Here is a 16190-nt window from a genome sequence, read left to right as displayed (position 1 = left end):
GTGGTCACAGCACGGCCCCCATGGGCTGTAGCTTGGAGGGTGTGCCAGCGAGGTGCCATTTGCTGGTGCTGCCCTTTCCGGTGGCAGGGGACTGGAGACCACCGGGAGCCTCACGCGGTGACACACTGCCCGTCTCTGCCGAGTGACGTGTCCCTTTCTGGCTCCTTCCCGCTTCTGGGCAGTAAAGGAACCCGCTGGCTATTGTTCTTTGTTCCATGCACAAAGAGCAGCCAGCGCTGCCGCGTTCCCATTACTCCCGCCGGCGGCCCGGACAAAGCCCGTCCCGCCGGGGCTGTGTGCCCCCTCCTCCCAGCCCGTCGGGCACCGCGGTGCCCCCGGCTCACATCTCGCGGCGTGGCGATGAGCTGTGCATGGCTCACCGCTCCGCCGGGTGACTTCAGCTATTCAGTAAGAAGCCTGGGGGGTTTGGTGGGGTGCCAAGAGCCCCAGCTTTCCCCCCCGTGAGCCCCCACCGTGGGAGAGTCGCATCCCAGCACTTTCCGTGCCCCCTTTCTCCCCACCTCGAGATTTTGGGGTTTGCGGTGTGAGTCCCGCCGGCTGCCGGTGCCTGAGCACGCACCAGTGCCGGTGCATGAACACATGCACCTTGTTCCGGTATCCGGTGGAGCTTGGAAAACAACCAGTTGGTGGTTGCCTCCTGGCAGCGGGAACACAGCACCCGCGGGGCAGGGTGGTCCCCGGGGAGCTGAACCTGTTGGGGACTGGTGGGACACGCTGGTCCCCGGGTAGCTGAGCCCATTGCTGGTGACTTTTCCCACCCTGCCACACTCCCCGATGTCCCCTGGAACCACAGGTTGGGAGCAAACCTCCCACCACTCCAGTACCACGGTGCCAGGGCTGGCCTAACTCAGCTCCCGGCAGCAGGGGCAGGAGGGGGAGCCAGTCCCTGTAACCTTCCCAAGGAGAAATGATGCCATTCAACTTCCTGGGCGCCTTACCTGGCAGGAGGCCAGGGCTCGGCTGCTGGAGGTGCTGTGCCGTCCTTTTTTTCCCCAGGAAAGGTGACTTGGATGCACCTCGGTGCCTTCAGGCTCCAGAACCAGCCCTGGCCCCAGGGACAAACTTGTGGAATTATTGCAAATCCTCCGAATTTTGGGGAAACAAGCAGCCAGGGAAGACACTAAATTTATTTAGAAATGGAAGTTTCCAGGCAGACCTGGGCACCATTTTGGGATCTGCCTTTGGGACTTTGCTGCCAGGGAGCTGATGAGCCTGGTTCCTGCATCTCATGGGAGCATCCTCACCTGGTGCTTGTGCAGATACCCCCCCCGGGGACCAATTTTCCCCCAGATTCCCCTGACATCACTGGGAGTTTATTTGCAAAGCTGAGCCTAAACAAATAATCCAGGGTATTTATTGCTGTGCCTATGGTTGGGTTTTACAGCCCTGGCACCTGCTGAGTCGCTGTTATTGTTGACAGAGGAAACCCCGATGTGGGGTGGGGGGGACACCCACCCCCTTATCCAACGTAGTTCCAAGAGCACTGTGGGGCTCCCAAGGGGCTCTGAGGGGGGTCTGGGCACGCTGGGCTGGGGTTGACACCTCTTGGCAGTGGAGCTGGCACAGCCCTCGGCTGCAGACAGTGCTGGGGCACCCCTGCCCACACTTGTCTCCCCTCGTCTGGCAGCAGACTGGTGGGACGTGCCCTCTCCTGCCGGAGTCTGCCCATCCCACCACTCTGCCAGCACATTCCCGCCTGCCTGCCGCCAGCACCGGGGCCTTGAGGAGCTTTTAGGAAGATTCAGGGGGGTTTTGGGAGGTTTTGGAAGCGTTAAGGTTCTTTCGGAGCTTTTAGGGCTCTTGGAAAATAGAAGGCGTTTTAGGAACTTTGGGGCTTTTTGGGAACTTTCTCGAGTTTCAGGAACTTTTAAGGGGTTTAGGAACTCCTAGGGCTTTTAGGCACTTTAAGCATATTTAGGAGCTTTTAGGGATTTAGGGACTATTGGGGCTTTTATGAATTTTCAGGACTTTTAGGAACTTCAAGGGATTTTGGGATCTTTTAGGGGTTTTAGGAACTTTTAAGGCTTTTAGGAGTTTTTAAGGGGTTTTGGTGCTTTTAGGAACTTTAAGCATATTTAGGAGCTTTAAGGGGTTTAGGAGCTTTTAGGGGTCTTAGGAAGTTTTAGGGTTTTTAGGAATTCCCCACCTTGAGCAATGAAGGCTTATCAGGCTGAGGGAGTGCCACCACTGGCCTGTGCCCAAGGGCAAATGTCCCTTGCAAGGGAAAACACAAGGATTTCCTCCCTCTCCGTGCTCAGCCAGTGTCTCTGAAGGCACAGCATGGACTGTCGACTTACAGATAATCCCAACAACATCAACAAGTGCAGGCGTTGACCTAAAAATAACTCCTGATAACGTCAAGTGCGGACAAAAGGCTCTTTGTTCCACAAACAGCAGAAAAAAGTCCTTTTCTCCAGGGTACGAGGGGTCTGCACCTAATTCCCCTCTCCAGGAGAGCCTAATCCTGAGGGAGCCACTGCTGGGTTTAGCAGCGTTATTCCCGGGAGGTGGATTTATGGCATTTCCCGAAGGAGCTGGTCGGGATGACCCGCAGTGGGAGGTTTGGCTCACAGTGATGGTCCCGCCTGCCATGAGCGTGTTTTTCAGAGCCGGCCCAGCTCCCCGAGGCGTGGGGACGGCCGGGCTTCAAAGGCAGCTGTGTTAGCCATGGTCGGCCTCTTTAGCCACGGTCCGGCCACGTGAGCTGCTTCCCATGGGAGCCTCGTCCCCAGGGAGCCAGGGAAATTCAGGGCTTGGAGCTGGAAATTAAACCGAGCTGGGGGCGATGCAAGAGTGCAGGATGCCCCCTGATCCAAGGATCCCAGCGCAGCCATGGCACCTCAGGTGACACAGTCCCTGTGTTGTGATGGATCAAGGTCCATCACCTTTCCTGCCGGAGAGGGAAGTAATTTCCACCCTTCCCCCTGCAGAAAGAAAAGTCTCATTCACGCCGTTGAAAAAAATATCTGCAAGAGCAACTATTTACACAGGGCACTTCCCGGAGCCCTCCCCGCCACCCTCCTCCCTCCGCTCCCTGCGTCTCGGCTTTCTCCGGCCCGGCTGCTTCCCAGAGCACACAAAGGGCTGGATGCAGGCGCTGCTTAGCAGCAGCTTTGCTCTTTCCAACAGCACCCATTGCTGCCTCGACACTTCCAACCTCAGCTCCCACCGAGACCTCATGGCCAGGCCCAGGGTGCCCATCTCCAGCCTTGGGATGTGTGGCAGGAGGCCTGTGGTCGCATCCAGGCTCTACACTCCACATCCCAGCCCACCTGCTTTATGGGGTTCCATGGGGGAACCCTCCCCTGCACCCCCCACCTGGGGCCTGGGCTCCTTGCCCGGTTTCTTGCCTCCCTCGCTCCCTGCGGGGAGCGGGACAGGGGTCACGGGGACACTGTGTCCCGGCTGCTTTCCCATTAATTGTTATTTTTTAATCCCATTGGCAGCCAGGCGTGCAGCCGCCTGGCTCCGGCTCCTCCAGCTCCGGCCTGCCGCTGGATGCTCGCCAGCCCGCAGCTGAAGGGCGGCGGGACGCGGCACCCCCGGCTCTGCCCGGCCGAGGTCCCCCAGCCCATCCTGGTGCCGGTGCCCGCCGGGAGGGGTGAAACAGCTTGGTTCTCCCAGCCCGGTGCTCCCAGGCTGAGCCAAGCCGAGCCGAGCAGGTGCTGTGATCAAGGGCGGTGGTCCCACAGCTCCCACAGCGACCTAGGAGGGTCTTGGCCGTGCTGGGCTGCGAGGTGCTGAGCTGAGCCGAGCCGAGCAGAACCAAGCCGGGCTGAGCCGAACCGGGCAGGTGCCGTGACCGAGGGCGGTGACCCGCGGCCCCCGCAGAGATCCCGGGGGGGTCTCGGAGGGGTCGGTGCGAAGCCACCGGTCCCGGTCCCGCCCCGCTGAGTCACCGCCCGTCGGGGGGGAACGGGGCGGGGCCGCTGGTACGGGGGCACCGCGCTGAGCCGAGTGGGCTGCGAGGTGCCGAGTGGTGCTGAGCCGAGCCGAGCCGTGCCAGCAGAGCCGAGCGGTGCCGTGCGGAGCCAAACCGGGCTGTGAGGAGCCGGGCGGTGCCGGGCGGTGCCGAGCCGAGCCCGCCTCGAACGCAGGTATGGGGGCAGCGGGGAGCGGCTGAGCCGGGGGAAGATCGAGGCGTTCCCGGTGTTCGCCGGGGGTCTCAGAGGTCGCGGTGAGGGGCGCTGGCCGGGCACGGCCGGGAGGGCACTGAAAGCGGAGGGTACGGTGCGGTGCTCCGGGCGCGGGCAGAGCGGCGGGAGGCACCCGCGGGGCGGGGGGTGAGCGGGGTGGGCGTCAGCCCTGAGCAGGGCTAGGGGGGAACGGGGGCTCCGCGCTGCTGGTGGCACTGGGGTGCTCGGGCAGGGAGCAGCCTGGGTGGATGGAGCGGAGTGACCTCCATGGGGATGCGGGGGCGCAGCGGTGGCCGTGCTGCCTCCGACTGGGCACGGCCCGGGGTCTCTGCTCGTGGCCAAGGTGCTGCCAGTTGTCTGTGAAACCAACCTCCATCCCTGCTACGTGGGGCTCGCACTCGTCTGCCTCGTAGCCAGGCTGGATTCCGGGGCCGTGGAGCCACAAAGCCCCCTGAGCTGTCCGGGACAGGCTGTTCCTGGCTGCTGCCGGCGGCAGAACTGAGCCCCACGAAGCCCCGGCGTGTGGCCGTTGCTTCCCACCCTATGGGAACCACTACCACACCCCATTCTTTCCCCTCCTCCCTCCTGGCGGAGGGTGCAGCATCCCATAGGACCGCTGGCGTGCCTCGACAGGGTGAGCTCCCTTCCCTAAAATGCCTGTTGGGGGGATTCCTCCTGCAGCATCCCAGCTCGCTGTTGCCGGTCCCGGCATGCTGCTGTGGGATAAGAGATAAGGGATGCTTGGGGTGATCCTTGCCCACTGCCTGAGCTGCCCCTCCAGAGGGACCAGCAAAACCCAGCGAGGCCAGCTGGAGAATTGAAATGAAGTCTCCTGGAATAACCTCCTGGCAGCAAGTCCGAATGGCTGTTGAGGAGGGAAGGCAGCCAAAGCTCGTTTCATGGTCTGAGGGCTGCAGTAACCCCCCTCCAAGCTCCACCGCCAGCAGGGAGCCAGGAGTGCTTTGGAGATGGGAGGGCAAATCCTTTGAGCTTGAGACTGCAGCCAGAATGGGGTTTGCCGTGCCCCTTGCTGGGTTCGCAGCTCCCATGTGAATTAAGCCAAGGACTAAAAATGCTGCATACTTGGTTCCAGTCCAGCTTTTAATCCCACGGCCTGGGGGCTGCTATTCCCGGAGCAACAGGTTTACAAGCAACTGCATGTTGCCTGAATGGAGATCCCTGGGAATAGCCATTCCTGCACCTTGTGGTGGCACCCGTGGGTGTCGCAGGGATGGTGTTGTGGGGTTTTCAGGCAGCAGGCTGGGTGACTCCTGGCGTGCCACTGTCTGCATGGGACCAGCTGGGTGCAGCCTGTCAATGCCTGGCTTTTAGGAGGGCTCCAACTCACCAGCTCCTTTCCCATCAGCTCACCCGACAGCTGGGGTTTGGCAGGAATCCCGGGGGGCCCTCGGTCTCTTACCTGACTCCTTGGGTGCTGCAAACTTTGCCCTCACCAAGCTCCAGGATAGCTACTTTCTGTGCCAAATACCTGGGAGCTTGATATGGGGTGGTCCTGAGCTGCTCTGCCCTGCCCTGCACCTCCTTTTCCCTGGCACCTGCGGCACAGGCAGGCAATGGGGACCCCGCTCATGTGAAGGGGGCCAAGAGCTGGGAGGGGATGGGGTGTTTTGGAAGCCATTTCAAACCCAGGGGGCTGGTTTGGGTGAAGGGAAGGTGGAGCCTATGTGCAGGAGGAGACCAGGGGTTGCTCCAGAAGAAGGCTGAGTGATGGTATGGTGCCAGCAGGACAGCTGGCTGTATCCCCTGTGGCCAGCGAGGTGTCGTGGGGTGTTGGGGCAGGACACCCTGCACAGCTTCAGCCCCGTGTCACAGCAGCCCTCAGACCACCACATGTGTACCTGGTCCTTCACAGAGCGTGTGTCACTGCTGCTGAAGCCGCAGGCTTTGCACACCACTGAGCTGGGTGCCGTGTTACCCTGTCATGGGAGGAAGCACTGGGTTAGTTCGCTGCAAAATTTGTGTTTGTGGTGACTTTTAGGAAATGGAAACCTTTGAAAAATTTTGAATGTTAAGACCCAGCTTTAAGCAAATGCTCCTTCTCAAGAGCCCCAGGCACTGGCAGGCGGCTGTGCCAGCCTCCCATCAGTTTTCCCCATGTCTGTGTGGGAAGGGCCAGCTGCCAACGGCTGGCAAAGGACAGATCTGGCAGGGAGCTCTGCTGCTCCCATGGGAATCTTTATCAGGTCTGGTTTCATCCTGTTGGCAAGACTCATCTTGAAGGTGCTGGGTGTTCTGTGTAACACCGCAGGGAAAAGCTGAACTGCTGCACCCCATCCCACGGCACGGGCTGGCACTGCCGCAGCTGCCCCTCGGCTCCTCGGGCATCAACAGCCACGCCGGGTCAGCCCCTGCCACCCACCGGTGACGGGAATCACATGCCAATGCCATGAATAACGGGGGATGGCCCCTGCGGACACGCACCACTGGCCAAGGACAAGGGCACTTTGTGAAGCACCCAGATGACCGACAATGAGGCATCCCCTTTGCAGAGGGACCCCGACGGGGTCCCCCCCTCCTCAGACAGGTCCAGCCCTAGGGTACATTGTCTGTGGTGGGCTGGTTGTGCAAAGCTGTTCTGCATCTCCCTGAGCCTGTCCTGGCCTGCCTCTTTGTGCCACAGTTTACTCATCGTGTTCCCGAGTCACCGCTGGGTAATAGGCTGAGGTGACGAACTGCAGGCTCATCTCGAGGAACAGAGCGTCACTTTCCTGACGGACCTGGAAGGAAAACAGATAAAAGCCCTGGATCTCCCCATTTCCGGTGTTTGTTTGAGAAGTCAGAGCATCTTCCCTTCTCCTTGGAAAAAACGTCATATCCAAAGCCACGTGCCACCCCTGAAAGCTTAAATACCTACTGCCAAGTCATCCAGAGAGCAGTAAGGCAGTAGTAAACACCAGGGGGGTTTGGTGGCTTTTAGTATTTTCTTCCCCTCTATTTACCTACAGGTTTAGAGGCCTCAATATAATTTCTTGGCTTTTCTTTCCAAGACTAGTACTTTTAATGGTGATGGGAGGATACAAGCTGGTGCCCAGGGCTGAGCCTCCCTCTGTGGTGGCAGTGAGGAAGCCTGTTCCAAGCTGGCTACATCATCTGGCATTTGTACATCATCCAACTGATTCTGGGGCCAAACCAGGAATTTTGCCCACTGCCACATGGGAATGGGAAGGTGACGAGGCAGGATTCACCCCTGACGTGATCCCTTGGTGCACCTTTGCTACTGCTTATCACCAGCATGGATGGAAGCCGTGTTTTCCCGCTGCAAAACCATTTTCGGGGGATTTTCTCTCGCTATTGTTCAGCTCAGGAAACAGCATTTGGCGTCAGGTCGAGCAGGACCATATAGGGCTCCAAGGGGAAATACCAGCTCTCCCACCCACTTTCCCACAGGGATTTCTGGTCCCAGCTGAGTAACGGTTGAAAGGGGCTGATCCTCTCCTCCCGCCATCCCAAAACAGTCTCAAAGATGCCAGCATGGTGGGGTGGGCTGCAGCCTCCCTGGAATTCAGCATTCCCCAGGGGATGCTTTCCTGGCATGCTGGCTCGCTGACAGCACAACACAGTTGGCATTCATGTGCTGCTCTGTTGCTTTTTAGTGATCCAGGTGTTTTCCGTCGCCAGTGGCATTTTGCCACCCCTGATCCGTGCTTTTTGGATATATGTGCGTGACTCCCAAGTGTGTGGCAAAGCACTGGGATGACAGCTCCTTCCAAATCCATTTACTGCTGCCAGGTCGTGTCTGTGCCATGCCCTCCAAGCCCACTCCAGGGAACCTCATTAGCATCACTCAGTTGCAGCCATGGCAGCAGGTTAATTAACAACCCGAAGCCCCCGTCTGCTGGTGATGAACTGCTGCAAAAAGCAGATGGGGAGGGACGGGGAGTGGGCTGTACACTGGCACAGGGTATGCCCTGGATCTGTGCTGGCTGGAGAAACTTCCAGACAAAGCCTGTGCTGGTGGGGGAGAAACCTGCCAACGAGTTTTCACACAAGTGATTTTCTCCCAGTCCTCCCATCTGACGACCCCTGGGCACCTGGGAGAGCTCAGGAGCCTTTGCAGGTGATGCTGGTTGGGGCTCCAGCACCCACTCAAACAAAAGAGGGCTCCACCACTTGATGGGTCCTGAGAGGATGTTTGAGAGGGGTTACAGGAGTGGGGTGCAGCGGTGACAGACAGAATGTCAGCTGCACTTTGGGCACTGGCAAGTGTTTGGCTGGGCCAGCTGGTCCGGAAGCCCCCCACTGATGCTGTCCCACCCTGAGGGGCAGGGTCCATCCCATTGTTGAGGTGACAGCAGGGCGAGGACGAGGTGACACCACTTGGTACATCCCAGCAGCGCTGGAGATGGAGTCTGTGGCCTGGGGCAGGCGAAAAGTGCGATGAGAAAGGCTGTGGGTGCGAGGACTGTAGCTGGGTGAGTGCAGGGGTGTGGCAGCACCCAAGGGTGCTCAGTGCTGGCCTGGGTGGAGGTCACATAAGGACAAAGAAAAGGGTGGTGGGGCAGAGTGCTGGGTGAAGGGATGGGCAAAGGGGCTGCAGAGGATGTGGCCCAGGTGGTCATGAGGGGCAGAAGGAATTTGGGCAGCCATGGTTGCTGTGTTGGCATCACCAGGATGTGCCTGGGAGAGCCTGGTTCTGCCAGGCTGAAATGATGGATCGGTCTGCAACGTGTCTGGCTCCTCAGTTAATCTGCAGGAGCTGAAAGCACATGAGAAAATAACTTTAGGGCTGGCAAACTAGGAAGCCACAGTTTCCTTCTGTTCCTATCGCTCGTGATAAGAAGCCAGCGCCTGAACTGAGATGTGGAGCAGTGAGGGGAAGAGGGAACCCCTCCCATGCGGAATCGTTGGCCTGTGCTGGGGTGGTGGGGCACCCTCTCTGTGCCAAGAGCTTGGGAGCTTCCTGCCGTCCTTCCAGCCCACAGCCAGGTGGGGTGCCTGGTGCTCCTGGCTCCTCCTGGTGGCAGAGGCAGCACGGAGCTGGCCGTGGGACCTGCTGGTGTCCCACCTGCACAGCCTTTGCTCTCCATGGGATGGGGATACCCAAATACTCATGGGGCCCCTCTCTTTTGTACCCTTCCAGGCTCTGCTGTCACCTTGAAGGCCAAGCCAAAGCAGAAAGCTGCCCGGGATGAAGGTCCTCCTTTTGCTCCTTCTCTCCCCTCTCCAAGGTAGGCTGCTCCAACTGTGTCCTGCCTTGGGATGGTGAGCTGGGTTTGGGCTGCTGGAAGTAACTGGCAGCCCCAAAAAAACAGCTGAGGGGCATCGAGGGGCGTTTGCAGCTGTGGCTTCCACAGAGGTAAAACATGGGCTGATGAGCCTCTGATGGGTCTCTTGGGCAGGAAAGGAGATGGTCTCCATCCTTCCCTTCTGGGGATGGAGAGGTCCTCTGTCAGTCTCTGTCAGAGTGAGTGGTGGCACATGGGGAAGGGTACCCCTGAAAGACAGGAGGTCCTGTTGCCCACGGGGCCCTGGCAGATCCTCACAGCGTGGCTGTGACATCGGGGAGGTGGCTGATGTCGTGCAGCCACTCCGGGACAGGCTTGGGATGACTGGGGTGGAGAACCTGGAGTGCCACATGTTGACAGCTGATGTGGGGTTGCAGTGTTTGCTGGAGGGTGGCTGAAGCAAAGTCTCTGTGTGCCTGTGCAACACAGGGATGGGAGCCAGTGGCCACAAGGAAGAGGATTTCCACTTCTGCGGGGACCGAAACCAGACCCAGAGCAGCTCCATCATTTACGAGCATGGCCCTGCCACCATCTCCATTGAGAACACCGCCCAGGCACTGACAATAAGGAGGCCCTTTTTGCCAAACAGGAGAAACTCTTACTACAAGTACAGCTTGCCCCCCACCTTGGGCAGGTACCGCTTCTGTGTCTCCTGGTTCCAGGCCAACAGGACCCTGCGCTTGGTGTATGGGAAGCAGAGCATCCTCCTGGGTGGGGACCCATCCAGCAGCATCACCAAGGGACAGGAGAGTCAGAAGACTGAGAGAACCAGCATGGTCATCTTCAATGTGTCCTACATCTCAAAGGATGGGAAGAACACCTCCCTCGATGCTAAGGCTGAATACTTCTTCCCTGGTAAGGGCAATTCAACGTTATTTTAAGGAGATGAAAGGGTTTTTTCATCCCCAGCCCATTCTGTAGCTCATCAGCAGAACACTGCTGGTGTCCCAGCGTATGGTTTAGCCTGGTGATGTGAAGACAGCTGAAGGGTGATGGAAGGGGATGTAGGTTTGCTCGAAGCAGCCCAAAGATAGGCCTGGTTCCTGGGATCCCTAAAGATGGAGGTGGAGATTTTCAAAAGTGCTTTGCTCCCTAAAATCCTGAGAAACTGTGGGCTTTGCAGTGGCCCCTCAGGGTTCTGTCTCCACCACCCTAGTCCCAGTGGACTTGGTGGAAGCCAAACTGTAGGTGGCAGGAAAGTTCTCTGGGTTTGGGTCACCATCAGCTTCCCCAGCCTGGGGCTGGCTTGAAGCCGTGCCTGCTTTCTGCTGCCCCCAGGGCTGTGCCCGGTCGGTTTGGGGCACGAGGAAGCCAGTCCTGGCGATGCATTTCACGGCATTTGCTTTCCATCAGCCTCTCCAGAGAGCATGCCTGTCTGGGAGCAAGATGTGGAGGAGCAGCTCAGTGCCCTGGACAGCCTCATTGCCCAGCCCCCGGCACCAGCCCCGGGAGCCACGGAGCAGCAGACGCTCCGGCGGTGAGTTCCCGGCTTGCATCATTCCTGCCACTGCCAGTGCACGTCCACTGCGCCCTGCTCACTGCACCCCTTCCCTGACAGCAAACTCGGGGAGCTGGAGAAGACCCTGGCCAAGGTGGAGCTCGAAGGGCAGAACCAGACCTTCGGGAAGGCCACGGTGCATGTGACTGTCCTGAGGGTCCAGCCCACTCGGGATCCTCAGCACCTGGCCTTTGCTTCCCAGAGAGAGGTGGGTCCTGGAAAGCTTGCCCTGGTGCTCTTGGCCTGTCGCTTCACCTCCCAAACTCCCTCCTGACGAGCCTTTCCTTGCAGGAGGGCGGAGAGGTCCACGGGTTCACGGTGGACCTGCCAAGCAGCCTGTTCATGGTGGTGAAGGACAGGGAGGAGGTGGCGGAGCACAGGGTGCTCCTCATGGACATCGACAACCAAACCATGTTCCAGGTAACGCCCACACACATGGCGTGGTGGAGTGTCTGGTGCTACAGGGAAGCTTGATGTGGAAGGAGTCCTGGGACCTCCTTCTTGGGGACTTTCACATCCAGCAGCTTTCCCTTCCTCCACTGCCACTGCCTCCTCTTTTTCTCCAACAGGATGAAAACAGCAGCCACGTCCTGGGTGACAAGGTGGTCAGCATCTCCCTGGTGGACACAGTGGTAGCCAACCTCTCTGACCCAGTGGTCCTCACTTTCTTCCACGAGCAGCTGCCGGTAGGTGGGGGCACAGCCTCGTTGAACCTGATCCCTCCAGGAGTGGAGGGGCAAGGAGGGCTCAGGCCCTGCCAGCCTAGAGAGTGGTCACAATCCAGCAGGTCCATGCCCTTGGCCTGCCTGTGCAGGGTCTGCTGTGTCTTTTAGGGCTTCACTGTGTGCACTGGGGGTGGCACTGCCTCCACCTGCCCAGGAGATGCTGCATGGCAGATGTGCCACCTCCAGCACAGTGTCCAAGGCTGGGAAACACTCTCAGTTAACAATCCTTTCGCTCATTCATGGCCCTGTGAGGTGCCTGACTCAAAGCTGAACCCCTTGTTTGGAAAAGGGGACCTGGAAGGAGGTATCTGCTCCATCATCTCTCTGGAGCCTTCTTGTTTCATAGTGGTTGGTTTGTCTCCTGAGATCATCTTGCCTCCTGCCCCATGGTCTCCCCTGTCAGATGTGCTGGGTGGGCAACAAACCCACAGCTGCATCCTGACCAGGGCTCATGGTTTTGTCATTGCAGAGGAATGTGACCCCACTGTGTGTCTTCTGGCAGGAGGACATCACTGGTGAGTGCCCCTGCCCTTGGGTGTGAAGCCAGGTGCTGCCTTTGCCCCTTTTGCAAGGTACCACAGCCCTGCTGGTAGGAGTGAAGGTTGCTCTGCACCTCCCTTCCTTGCTGCAACTCCATAAACCATTCCCACAGGGTTGATGTCAGGTTTTTCCCTCCATAGCTAACCTAAGAGCTTTCCCCTTCCCTAGGAATGGGTTCTGGTGCTGAGTGGGCCATCTGAATATGTGCGCATGGCCTGGGCCAAGCTGGGACCCCTCACTCTTGTCCTGCCTCTTTCCTTGCCCTAAAGATCCATGAACCCGAGGCAGATGTTCCTGCTGCTCACCAGACACTCTCCCTTTCTCTTGCACAGCCAGTTCTGGGAGCTGGGACAGCTATGGCTGTGCCACAGTGACAGGGAGCAGCCAGACCGAGTGCAGGTGCAACCACCTCACCTACTTTGCCGTGCTGATGGTGGGTAGCACCTTCCCACAGCTCTCCACATTGTTCCCCCTGGCTGTTCTTCCTCACCATCTCTCATTCCTCCTTCTCCTCAGGTATCCTCCCCAGAGATCACCCATGTGCACAGGCATTACCTGAGCATCATAACCTACATCGGCTGCCTGATCTCAGCTTTGGCCTCCATTTGCACCATCGTCTTCCTCTACTTCAGGTACAGTCTGATGGTTCACCCCACGCTCCCTGTCTGTGTCCTGTCCCTTGCCATGAACCCCTGGCAGGGCACAAGCTCTCCAAGTGCAGTTGGTGGCCTGGCTAGAAGCATGATGAAGGAGCCAGGCTTGAAGAAAGCAAAGTTCTCCTCTCCAGAAACCACCCCCTTGGTCAGGCCTCCTGCAGGGTGCTCGGGAACACCTCTCTTTTCAGTGATTTTGGAAAATCTGCTTGGTTGTTGTTATGGATCCAGCAAGCAGAAGCCTGCAAAGATCTTTTCAAGGGCCCATGTGAAGCTGTGGGGCGCTGTGGGGCACCAAGGACGTGGTGGTGAGGTCTGCTCCCTTCCGTTCTCCAGAAGCAAACAGCGAGACCAGATCACGAGCATGCACATCCACATGAACCTGCTGGGTGCCATCTTCCTGCTGGATATGACCTTCCTCATCTCCGAGCACTTGGCCTCCAGCGGCAGCGAGGCGATCTGCAGAGCTGGGGGGCTCTTTCTGCACTTCTCCCTTCTGAGCTGCCTCACCTGGATGGGCATCGAGGGCTACAACCTCTACCGGCTCGTGATCGAAGTCTTCAACGCCTACCATGACCACTTCCTCCTCAAGCTCTGCCTGGTGGGCTGGGGTGAGCACTGGGGAGGCAGAGACACCCCGAGGGCACAGGGTGGAGGGGCACTGGGGTATGGGATGCCTGGATGGGGATGGAGACGGAGCTGTGCGGGAGCAGATGTCTGAAAGCAGAGGGGTGGAGAAGGAGACTCAATGGCTGAGAGCAGAAACTGGTGCAAGAGCAAGGGTGGGTCACCCTAGGGGTCACCCAGCAAGGGAGACATGTGAGAGCCACCACTTGGGGTCTTTAAATAGTAGTGGGATCCTCTCTTTCTGAAAGAAACATCCGTGACAGCCCAGAGAGACGGGCTGGATGCAGGAAGCACCCACACATCTCTGCCATGCTTTGGGCAGGAAGCTGTGGTAGGAAGACTTCATGACCTTTTGTGGGCTTAAGTTCCATGTCCCTGGTGGACCCCTGGTTGGGGTCAGCACAGCACAGCCCACTCCCAGGCCAGGGCTTAAGCCAGGCATCTTTGTTGCCTGCTCTGATCTCAGTGCCCTGTTGGAGGAGAGGATGTTGGTTTGTACTCCACACAGGGAGAAAGGGGAAGCAAGTCCTCCCAGAAGGTCCAAAAGCCAGGGACTAGGGCAGCCACTTCACTCTGCTCTTGCCACGCAGGATTCCCCTTCCTCTGTGTGATGCTGATCTTCCTGGCCAACTGGACCAACTACGGCCCCTTCTCCGTCCCCGTCTATGAGTCCGTCAGTGGCAAATCCACCAACGCAACCATGTAAGTGGTGGAAATGGGTGGCCTGGTTTCTGGTCAGAGGTAAAGTCAGCTGGTTGAACCTTCACTGTGTCCTGCAGACTCTCCTTGGCCCCCCTGTGGCCTTTCTGGGGCTTTGTGCCAGGGTGTGCCCCCCACCCTGGGCACTGGGTTGGCACCACATTTTCATGCTCCCTCCAGCCCCTCCCAGCTCATGTCCCTGTGTGGTGACACAGCGTAACCCTCTGCCCTTTCTCCTCCCTCCAGCTGCTGGATCACGAGCCCCCTGATCCATAACATCGTGAACCTGGGTTTCTTCAGCCTGGTGTTCCTCTTCAACTCGGTCATGCTGGGGGCCATGGTCCGGGAGATCCTCCGGCAGAACAAGAAAGGCCACAAGCTCAAGCATGTCCTGGCCCTCTTGGGGCTGAGCATCCTGCTGGGCATTCCCTGGGCACTGATCTTCTTCTCCTTCACCTCTGGTGTCTTCTGCCTTGTCTCCCTCTACATCTTCACCATCATCAACTCCCTCCAAGGTGAGCCTGGGGACACTGGGGCTTTCATGGGGTGTGAGAGGAGCCCTGGCAGGCTGGCTGGCTCGCTCTCAGCTGCTGTTGGTGCCTCGTGGGGGCTCACCCACCCTTCCTCTCCCCTCTCACAGGCTTCCTCATCTTCCTCTGGTACTGGACCATGGTGCTGCAGGCGAGGAAGTCCCCTGACTCGCAGTGCAGCTCAGACAGCGTCAAGCTGCAGCCCAACAGCAGCCACATCGGCTGAGCCCTGTGGTGGCCGTGCCGTGCACGGGCTCCCTGTGCTGAGGACGGCCACAGGAAGGACTGACTCCATCTGCTTTGCTACTGCACCCGCCCCATAGGGCTGTGAGGAGCCCAGGGACCTGCAGAGGGACCTCACCTCTGCCAGCCCCCTCCCCAGTTTTCCCACCCACCACATCCTGACTGGCTTGGCACCTTTGGGGCAGAAAGGAGGGAGGGAATATTCGCCTGGGCAGTGGGGGCTGCAAAACGTGGAAGGGGCAGGGTCCCCAGTGCCTCCAGGCATCCTCTGCCATGCCCTGAGAGCAGGGATAATGGCTGGGAAAGGCCCCGTCTTCAGCCCTTGCTGGTGGTCAGCATGAGGGTCCTTCCCCAGGGAAGACAGAATGACTCTGCCCCCGCCACACCCTCTGGCAGCTGGAATAATCTATTTTTGTTATTTTGTTGGATGTCTATTTTTGGATGGTGTAGGAGTTCAGTGAGCATGCCTGCACACCAGACTCGTGCCCATTAAAGTTGTTCCTCTCAGAGTGTGGCTTGCTGGGATCTCTGCTGGGTGCATTGCTGGGCTCTCCAATGGGATCTGTCCCTCAGCTGGGGTTGTCCCATCCCCAAGCAGGACTCAGCATTCCAGCCTGTAGGATCCTTCTGAGCTGGGACAGGTGATTTTGCTCCTGGCAGAGCTCTGCCTGCCTGGTACCATAGGGGTTGGGGTGATGGAGGGAGATGCCAATGGCTTGGGAATCGAGGGACCATCACTACCCAGCGGAAAGGGAAGCTGGTGGAGGACAGAGATCCAAAGAGGGAGACTTCACAGGAAGGGAGTTGCCTCCCTCAGTGGCTGTGGGGCCAGGCAGAACCTGGCTGTACCACTTGCAAGTGCAGCACCACATCCCCTGTTCCACCATTTGCCCTTCCAGAGGGTGCTCTGGCTGCAGCTCATCCCCCTCCACCCAGCTTCCAGGACCCACCTGGGGTGGGGACACCTTCCCAGGAAGGGGATGCTTCATCCCAGCAGCTTGTGGTGATGCCCAGTTTAGGAGGGGGATGCTCCAGCATGTCACTGTGCTGGTGAGGGCCATCGACCCCTTGGCAGGACTGGGGAGAGAAAGGGAAAGCAAAAAACCCCACGTCAGTGAGCAGAAGGAGCCAAGAGGGAAACGCTGCAGCTCTGACAGTTGTCACTGTTGCTGTGAGCCAGGGCAGGAGGTCCCTTGCCAGCCCACAGGAAGGCGTGAGGGGTTCTCAGAAAGGAAATGAAGACACGTCCCGTTGCCTCAGGAGTGGCCACAA

The 16190-nt window shown here is 58.8% G+C and overlaps 1 protein-coding gene across 1 annotated transcript; it reads left to right on the top strand.

Moving 5' to 3' along the window:
* The first annotated feature begins 3979 nt into the window (after positions 1–3979).
* ADGRG1 (adhesion G protein-coupled receptor G1) lies at positions 3980–15425 on the top strand. The gene is made up of 14 exons (XM_050311311.1): positions 3980–4118; positions 9259–9346; positions 9833–10258; positions 10757–10880; positions 10962–11109; positions 11193–11321; positions 11471–11587; positions 12096–12141; positions 12499–12599; positions 12683–12798; positions 13156–13430; positions 14037–14148; positions 14392–14660; positions 14786–15425. Exons 2-14 carry the CDS (start codon positions 9307–9309, stop codon positions 14899–14901), a joined length of 2019 nt encoding a protein of 672 aa, XP_050167268.1. The 5' UTR covers positions 3980–4118; positions 9259–9306; the 3' UTR covers positions 14902–15425.
* The last annotated feature ends 765 nt before the right edge of the window (positions 15426–16190 follow it).

The sequence above is a fragment of the Myiozetetes cayanensis genome, unplaced genomic scaffold (genome assembly GCF_022539395.1).
Source record: "Myiozetetes cayanensis isolate MyiCay16 unplaced genomic scaffold, myiCay2020 scf16, whole genome shotgun sequence".
Lineage (NCBI taxonomy): Eukaryota > Metazoa > Chordata > Aves > Passeriformes > Tyrannidae > Myiozetetes > Myiozetetes cayanensis.
The sequence above is the reverse complement of the archived record's forward strand: the minus strand, read 5'-3'. Positions and strand labels throughout refer to the sequence as shown.

Bases quoted from the DNA above. Each gene is read 5' to 3' on its own strand.
- ADGRG1 (XM_050311311.1), top strand. From the start codon at position 9,307: ATGAAGGTCCTCCTTTTGCTCCTTCTCTCCCCTCTCCAAG. The intron at 12,142-12,498 runs GTGAGTGCCCCT...TCTCTTGCACAG, and splicing joins CTGGCAGGAGGACATCACTG to CCAGTTCTGGGAGCTGGGAC. The intron at 12,600-12,682 runs GTGGGTAGCACC...CCTTCTCCTCAG, and splicing joins CCTACTTTGCCGTGCTGATG to GTATCCTCCCCAGAGATCAC.